The sequence below is a fragment of the Pistacia vera genome, unplaced genomic scaffold (genome assembly GCF_008641045.1).
Source record: "Pistacia vera cultivar Batoury unplaced genomic scaffold, PisVer_v2 Contig30, whole genome shotgun sequence".
NCBI lineage: Eukaryota > Viridiplantae > Streptophyta > Magnoliopsida > Sapindales > Anacardiaceae > Pistacia > Pistacia vera.
Window position 1 is genome coordinate 51,545 of NW_022196113.1, and position 8,957 is coordinate 60,501.

General features: G+C 40.5%; 1 protein-coding gene and 1 long non-coding RNA gene across 2 annotated transcripts; both read left to right on the forward strand.

Moving 5' to 3' along the window:
- The first annotated feature begins 1,673 nt into the window (after positions 1 to 1,673).
- LOC116135443 lies at positions 1,674 to 2,341 on the forward strand. Its single transcript, XR_004128899.1, has 3 exons — positions 1,674 to 1,740; positions 1,865 to 1,936; positions 2,273 to 2,341. It is a non-coding gene; the product is annotated as an uncharacterized LOC116135443 (long non-coding RNA).
- A 273-nt stretch (positions 2,342 to 2,614) lies between these two features.
- LOC116135483 (zinc finger BED domain-containing protein RICESLEEPER 1-like) lies at positions 2,615 to 3,928 on the forward strand. Its single transcript, XM_031421202.1, has 2 exons — positions 2,615 to 3,254; positions 3,621 to 3,928. Exons 1-2 carry the CDS (start codon positions 2,615 to 2,617, stop codon positions 3,926 to 3,928), a joined length of 948 nt encoding a protein of 315 aa, XP_031277062.1.
- The last annotated feature ends 5,029 nt before the right edge of the window (positions 3,929 to 8,957 follow it).

Genomic DNA, 8,957 nt, shown 5'->3' on the forward strand with positions numbered 1-8,957 from the left:
AGGGGAATGTTAGGATTTAGAAGAAAAAGGGATCAGATAATTATTTGTTAAAACGTCAAGACTAAAATGTAATTGTGTAAAACGGTTGTAGTGAAACTACAACCGTTTTACTAGATCTCTCTACTCTCTCTCTCTGCTCTTCTCTTAACACAATATAAAAGAGAAGAGGAAAGTTGTGTATTAGTTAGTTCAGTCATTCTACTGAATACACTCAATTTTCATCCCAAATTGTTCTAGAATTCTCTCTAAATTTCTCACCCTAACACGTCACACCCGAACACAGCTTGAGAACCACCCAAGCTCCAATCACCAATGCCACGCACTAGCATCAGCAAAGGAATCACGTTCCAAAAGCCATTCAAACAAGTAGGTTTGGCACAAGAGAAATGAACCTTTGAACCTTTGAAGAAAAAAACACTCTAAAGAAATTTCAAAGCGCAAAGAAGTATAAAATATCAAAAGGTTAGAATAAAAAACGCAAGAGAAGATATTATATAGAGAGGGTTTCTCGGTCAACAATTTTTGCCAAGTCAGCCAACAAGGGCTGACCCATGTTTGTCCAAATAAGAAAGAGATTCATTCTTTTGGTTTGAACCACAAACAAATCAGGAAAAATCAACTTTATTCCTTAAAACACAAATGGATATATTGACACTTGTAAAAGGTCCTAAAAAGGTAACAACCAGATAAATAAATATCTTTGCTACTTTATCAAAAATGCAAGTCGCCAAGGTTGCAAATATCTGGAGCGAGTGTGCAAGCAAAAACTATTGTGCACATACACTCAATATGAAACAAGCCAAAACATAAGTTTGACAACCTTTGTGCACACACATAAGTTTGACAAAAATATTCTATATTATATATATATATTTTTGTTTGATAACCTGGTGTCCGGATTAGCTTACACGCATCTCAACTGGTCTTGGGGGTCCATTGAACACCCTACAAATCCAATAAATTAGGTAAGTTATAAATGTGATAGGTGACCATTTGTGAGACTCTAACACAAAACTTTTTTCTTTTGTTTTCAAATGTTGTGTAATCCTCCAACAAAATAAAAGAATATTAGAATTACTACTCTAATCACATTTCTCCTTTCGCTATTCATAAAATAATTTTAATTTTAATTTGAGACCTTAGATTGAATGATCTCATGACTGTTGTTTCTTTCTGAAGGTAAAATAAGTAGTATTTCGGATTTGAATTTCGTGAAAGTGTTACATTTTAAGTTCAATTGTTCATTGCTTTGGTCAATATATAACATGCGGACCCCCACCACGCGCAAAGGAAATTACGATAGATTTTTCGGATAATAAATTCCGAATTCTAACCACCACCACTCCTTTACTTGTTGACTCTTAATCGTGCATTGACTCCTGAAATACGTTGAAGACTGAAGACAAAAAGAAACATGCAGTCACTGACTCTAATTGCTGTATACACACTGACTAATTACATATTAATTTTGTAAGGAAAAAATGGACGAAAGAACAGTTGAATTTGATCCTCAGCAGCAGTTTGAAGTAAGTATGTATTTCCTCATGTTAATTCAATTTCAGTCTTCACAAAAAATCTCTCATGTTGTGTGCAATTTGTACTCAGGTGGGAAGGGAAAAAATCAGTGAGGGAATGAAGTGTTTGCAAGATTTAGTACAATGGTGCAACATTATCACAGAGAAGGGTGGAAAGCCTGACGAAACTATCGCCTATGTTCAATCTCTTCAACCACAAGTAGAGGTAGCAACTACTAACACGTTTAATCGTCTTGAATTTTTTTTGAATAGTTTTTTATTTTTTTTATATGGTCTATGCGATTGTTTAATGTTAATTAACTGGATCTTCTGATCATCACATGAAACAGTTCTTGCATGTCCTATTAAAGAACCCAGCTTATGTGAATCCCCGAGTTGAGTACAACATCTTTAACAAACAGGTGAGGATCAAGTGTCAATTTCATCTATAGTTCAATCCATACATAGTTTCTTATTTTTCTCTTTTCCATTAAAATATGAAGGAGACTGAATCTTTGGCGGCATGTCTCTATCTTAGTACCTTTTCTCTCTAAATCTTATATATATCTATGAAAGAAATTTGAGTCAGATGTCAGAAAAAATTCTATCTATAATATAACTAGATCAATATATTGATTACAGTTGTAAGAATTGATTTGGTCATCCTTCAATTTTTATAAGATTCGTTCTGTCCTGTTGAGCCTAAATAAATTAGCTTTTTATTGCTTTTAAGGTTGTCTTTGTGTATAAGTTGATAGGAAATTACTCAAATCAGAAACCAAAATGCTAATTTTGAGCCTACTCTTAATCAAGACAATGAAATTGTGAGTCCAAGTGTGGAGAGGTCATCACGGACTAAAAGAAGAAAGTTGAAGTCAAAAGTATGGGATGACTTCACCAAGTACGAAGGAGAAGATGGGAAGGAATTGGCTAAATGTAATCACTGCGAGAAAGAGTTTGTAGGTTCAAGAAAGAGTGGAACCACTCATCTCAAAAATCATTTAGAAAGATGCAAAAGTAAAAGTAATCCTGGAGGTGTGGATAAATCGATTGAAACAAGTGCTTCTCTAACTACTCCAGTTGTTATCAAAGAGAAATCTATGGTTGATCAAGAATTAGGTCATTTGGATGAGACAAGGATGATTATTAAGTACTGGGTTCCATCAGTGGCGTCCAGGAAGGATGATATACTTAAAGTTTACGAAGACGAGAAGGAAAAGCTGCTTAGATATTTCAACAAACTCCCGTGTCGTTTTTCTGTAACAATGGAGTGGTGCGGTGAGAACTCAGATAACTTTTGGTTTATAGCTTTCTGTTTTATTGATGATAGTTGGGAATTGAAGAAGAAGATTATTAATTTGCCAAAATATAGATTTGATGAGAATTTCTACAAAATTCTGAAGCGTTCACTTCAGGATTGGAACATAGACAAAAAAATATGTTGTATGATTGATAATACAATTCCATTTTACAGTGGAACGAGTGAAGAATTTAGTCAGATTAATAACTGGTTGAGTGAGCAAGGTTCACTTCCTTGCATTGGGAGCATTTTCCCATTTTCTCGTTTGTTACGCAAACTTCAATATAATCTAATTTGGAAGAGTACCGAATGGAAAATTGACATTTTCTTTAAGATGGAGAAGGTTTTGAAGTACCTCAAGAAGACGTCATCAAATGAAAAAAAGTTCCAATCTGCAGTAGATAAAGCAAAGTCGATAGGCAAGAAAGTAGCTTCTCAAGGTATTCCTGATTTTCAGCTATGGGGCTTCGAACTAATTGAGTGGGTAATGGGATTTAGGGAAGCATTCTGTCAACTGAGAGTATAGATCCTGATTTTCAGTCAATAAATTTTGTAAGAGAGGATTGGGATAAGGCAAGGCAACTGCACTATACGAAAGTTGGAGAGTGTTAAAAGATGCTAGTCGTAGCTTGTCTGATCGCAAATATAATACTGCAAATCGGTGTTTTCCAATGATGTATCACATATTTTTTAAATTTCTTCATTGGGAAAAAAGTGGTGACCATTATTTTCGTGACATAGCTTCAAGTTTGAGAAAGGATTTTGATGAATATTGGAAATTTCTAACTTGATTTTGCTGATTACAGTGGTTCTTGATCCGAGATTCAAAATGGATATTGTAGAACGTTGGTACAAGGAGATTTATGGCAATGTTGTAGACACACACCTCAAGATAGTCACTGATGCTGTTACAAATATTTGCAATGAATATGCAGAGCGCGCTTGCAATTCTGAATCATCATCCACTTGGGGCTGCGGTGAAATGCTAGACGACATGTGGAGGCAACACAAGGATATAGCTCGATCCAGAATAAGCTCGGCAACTATGATTGATCGACCCAGCATAAGTTTGTCGAGTTGTAACTCGACCCAGCATAAGCTTGTCGAGTTGTAACTCGACCCAGCATAAGCTTGTCAAGTTGTAGCTCGACCCAGGATAAGCTAGTTGTGAACAATTCGAGGAATCATTCAATCAATCCCTAGATTACTTTAGATCTTAGATATTGCGGGAATGACTGGATCAACAGTTATCATTGTGCAATCACAGCACCCAATCGCAAGGATATTAGAATTATGATTCAAATCAATTGTAATCCCCTTAATTTTGTATCTTCCTTTATACAAATCTTGTATATAAACCCCTTTAGACAATGAGGAGAGGTTCACGAAATTTCTTATAAGAATTGCATGGTAAGCTCTCACAGCAAATACAAAAACACAGTGGACGTAGGCTGTTAACTTTGCCGAACCACTTTAGAAATCTCTTGGTCTTTCAGTTCATTTCACTCATATTCATTGCTGATTATCATTAATCATGCACACATTGGTTTCGATCCCAACAAGGTCGATTAGATCTTGCTGGTTGGTGTAAAATTATGTATCAACATTTTGACGCTAAAAAGAGGGCCTCTACCAATATTTCAAAGGTTCCGGCAAACATTCACCGTAATTTATCAGTTCCAAGACCAAAATGGTGTACACCAGATCGAGAACTACCACTGGAAATCATGAGAACGTGGAAACCACCAACTAGGAGATGCAACAGGAGAACGCTGGACGCCGACCACCTGTGCCACCAGCTTTGCACAACGCAAACAACTAAGGGGCAGGTGCGTCAAACCCCGACAATGGCTAGTTGATGGAGATTATCAGAATGATGGTTGCAAAGGTGTGCAACAGAACATGGCTGAGCTGAGGAAACAACAACCAATGGCCCAGAATCTCGATTAGCCGCACTTCGCCAACACCAACCCAATAGATATGAATTCTGCAAGTGGATCCGTTTCGTCGCTGCCAAGGGGTGATCAACACTGCAACCTCGCAGGCAATGTTGCAAGCACGAGTGTGAGACCCGCAGGCAAACGAACCCTAGGTTGCTACCGGGAAAGCAGCCGTTGAGGGAAAACAAAGGCGACGGACACCACTGAGAAGCTCAACCTTCACATGCCCTAGACAAGATCGATCTTTGTAGGCTAGCGAAGCGAGCCATGTGCGTTAATTTGGCAATGACTGACATTCCAATTATGATCGACGTTGCGAGCAACACACTGACATCATAATAGCTATCAACCTAGCCATCATGACTCAACCTCACTCATTAACATGCATACTGGAGGAGCTTCGCAAGCAACAACAACAAACTTGCGAACTCATTTGCTCAAGGTACGTCTTAACAGATCCAGCAAGGGCAACCAAAATGAAGACTTAGATCGCATGCAGAAGATACTCGACGATCTAAGAGCTCGCTAGAACAACCTGGCAAAGGAAGTACTAAGTTCCCCCTTTAAAAAGGAAGTTTGCTAGGCTCTGCTCCCATAAGGGTTCAGAGTGCCGAAAAATAAGTTCGACAAGAGAGGGGGCCCCAGAGATCACCTCGACAACTTTAATGACCCAATGGAGCTACACCAGGTTAGTGATTTAGCGAAATGCCGGTGCTTCGCAGTCACATCAGTCGGAGATGCTAAGAGGTGGTACAAAAGGCTCAAGGCGAACTCCATCAACTTTTGGCAATAATTCTCCTTATTGTACTTACAACAATTTTAGGTGAGGAGACAGTTCGCAATGCCGCTCAGCTACTTGAGCAACATTCGCCAAGAGTGAGATGAATCACTGACCTCATATTTAACGAGGTTCCAGAACGAGTAGGCAAAGGTCGCTGATGCGCCAAAGAATTTATTCAACCTCTATTGATCATAGGAATCAGACCTAACACGGAGTTGTAGAAAAAGCCCTAGAGTGAAGATCATGTGAGCTTGGCCAAATTCTACCAGATGGCTGTGAAATACCAGTGAGTAGAGAGCTTGTTAGTGGCATAATCCAGAAGCTCGACACGGGCGGCCCCGGACAAAAGACAAGATTACCCCTCGAATAAGAGTGGGGGCCAAGATCGCAACGATAGGGATTGCAACAGGTTCCAAAAGATATAGAGAGTAGATATCAGCGAAGACAGGCAACCTTTCCCAGGGTATGCAGAATACACCCCCTTCACTCAAGACATCGCCCATATCAAGAGACTACCCGTTTCGAAAATGATGAGGAGGGCCTCGGGTAGAAGAGATCGACAGAAATATTGCTAGTACCACAAGGATATCGACACAACACGAATGATTACCAAGTCTAAAGGGCGTCATTGAGGACCTGATAAGAAGAGGCCATCTGAAAGAATCTGTTAAGGCAGAACCAGCTCGTAAGAATCCTGGCAAGCAAAGTAACCAGGTCCTAAGTCAGGTTCAGACCCCGGCTCAGCAGGCTCTACCAAACCTCAACGAAGTTTTTGTGAATATGATCTATTGAGGACCAAATATAGCGGGAAGCTCGAGATGAGCTCGTGAGCAATATGCTCAGGAGGCCAGAACAAACTCGTTCCTCGAGTAATGAGTTACAAAAAGAAGCCGTTCAAGCAACCTAAATAGGAAAGCAAGGTTTTGGGGTTCACAATTGACAAGTGTGAAACATCCCTTCGTCATAATCATCACGCGATTGTAATCGCAGCCAAGATCAACAATGCAAGAGTGTTGGGGGTTATGGTCGACAACGAGAGCATGACAAACATCATTTTCTTGGGAGCCTTCCGAGGAATAGGATTCATAGAAAGGAACCTGTGAGGGTGCTCTTCGCTGCTCTATGGGTTTACTGGGGACAACTTGGTTCCCAAAGGTACTATCAGCCTTCCCATAACTCTAGGGGTAGAACTGAAGGTCAGAATAGTGATGGCCGAATTCTTAGTGGTGGACTGCCCGACCATGTACAACGTCATCTTTAGAAGGCCAATCCTGGATCATTTAAGTGCGGTCACATTGGTGCGTTGCCAAGCAATGAGATTTTTGACTTCTTGGGGAGTCACAACAATAAGGAGCTGCACCAAGGAATTTCGAGAATATTATAAATGTCGCATAGAAATGGCCACACTTAAAGACAATGATCATTGCTAGATCCAAGTCGAACTCCAGACCGCTAGAGGATACTATAGATCCTCGCATCCACAAAGAAGAGCCCGTAGTGGAATTGACTGAAGAGCTACTAGAAATAAGTATTAGAAACGAAGATTCAACTCACGTGCTAAAGATATATAGCAGCTTGCCCAGAGAAATGCCAATTAATCTGGTCGGGTTACTGAAGAAGAAACTCGACGTATTTGCGTGGGTGCACACAGATATGGTTGGGATCAGCCCTGAGGTGATGTGCCATAGGTTGAACCTCGACCCACAGGCTCATCTCATAAGGCAAAAAAGAAGGGCTATAGATGCATAGCACTCTCAAGCACTCAAGGATAAAGTTGACAAACTCCTAGAAATCAGCTCCATCAAGGACGTCAAGTACCTGGACTGGCTTGCCAACCTAATCCTGGTCTAGAAGTCGAATGGCAAGTGGTGGACTTGTGTCGACTTCACGAATTTGAACAAAGCCTATCCAAAAGATAGTTTTCTACTACCATGGATCGACCAGCTAGTAGATGCGACAGCGAGAAACACACTACTTAGCTTTATGGATGTGTACTCAGGATATAACTAGATCTCGATGTACTAGCCTGATAAATTACTAACTATGGAATTTATTGTTACAAGGTTCTGCCGTTTAGCCTTAAGAACGTTGGGGCGACCTACCAACACTTGGTGAAAAAGATGTTTGCCAACCAAATCAGTCATTTCACGGAAGTATACATCGACTACATACTCATCAAATCAAAGGTCGTCGAAAGCCATATTGATCACCTAGAGGGAAATGTTCGACATCTTTAGAAAGTATCAAGTGTAGCTCAATCCGTTGAAATATGCTTTTGGAGTGAGCTCCAGAAAATTCCTAGGCTTCCTCATGAACCAACTGGGTATAGAAGCTAACCCAGAGAAGATTCAGGCCTTGCTTGACATGAAAAGCCTGACTGGCATAAAACAGGTGTAGAGCCCGATTGGATGTGTGGCCATGCTCATCAAGTTCGTTTCCTGAGCCACGGACAGGTGTTTACCATTCTTTGAGACGTTGAAGGGGAAGAAAGGTTTCAAATGTATAGAGGAGTGTAAAAGAGCCTTCTAGGAGCTGAAGAAACACCTTAAACAACCTCCCTTACTGTCAAAGCCCATCCAAGGCAAGCTACTACTACTGTATTTGTCAATATCAAAATCCATTGTCAGTGCGATGTTAGTACGCAAAGAGGGAGGAATACAATGACCAGTGTACTATGTAAGCAAAAGACTGCTCGACGTAGAAACGAGGTACCCTAAGATGGAGAAGCTCGACTACGCCCTTGTTGTTGTCTCTAGGAAGCTGCAACCTTATTTTCAGGCACACTCCATCCATGAGTTGACGAACATCCCTTTGAAAAAGATAATGCAGAAGCCCAAGGCATCAGGTAGACTGATCTAGTGGACAATGGAGATGAGTCAGCACGACATCAAATATATCTCAAGGACATCGATCAAAGGCCAAGCCATGGCAGACTTGGTATCTGAGTTCTCCTATCAGTTAAAGGCCGAGTCAAACCCGCTAGAGGCAAATACCTCGAGAGAGATTGAGTAACAAAAACCAAAGAGTGACGACTTATGGCTATGGACTCTATATATTGACGACTCCTTGAATGAAAAGGGAGCAGGAGCAGGCCTCTTGCTTGAAAGTTCAGAAGGAGACCCAATCAGAGCCATAGTAAGGTTCGAGTTCTCCGCCTCTAATAACAAAGCTGAATAGGAGGCATTGCTTGCAGGTATCCGTCTCGCCAGGGAAATGGGGGTAGAGTTCATCAAGATTTATGGTGTCTCACGGCTCGTGGTCCATCAAGTTACTAGGGAATACCAGGCAAAGGAAGATAGGATGACATCCTACCTCTAGCAAGTAGAGACCAAGCTTAGATAGTTTAAATCTTTTACCATCCACTAGATCCCAAGGGAGAAAAACTTGCAGGCAGATGCATTAGCTCACTTGGCCTCTGTAAT

Coding starts and splice junctions, on each gene's coding strand:
- LOC116135483 (XM_031421202.1), top strand. CDS start 2,615: ATGGTTGATCAAGAATTAGGTCATTTGGATGAGACAAGGATGATTATT. Junction 3,255..3,620: donor CAAGAAAGTAGCTTCTCAAG/GTATTCCTGATT, acceptor TGCTGATTACAG/TGGTTCTTGATCCGAGATTC.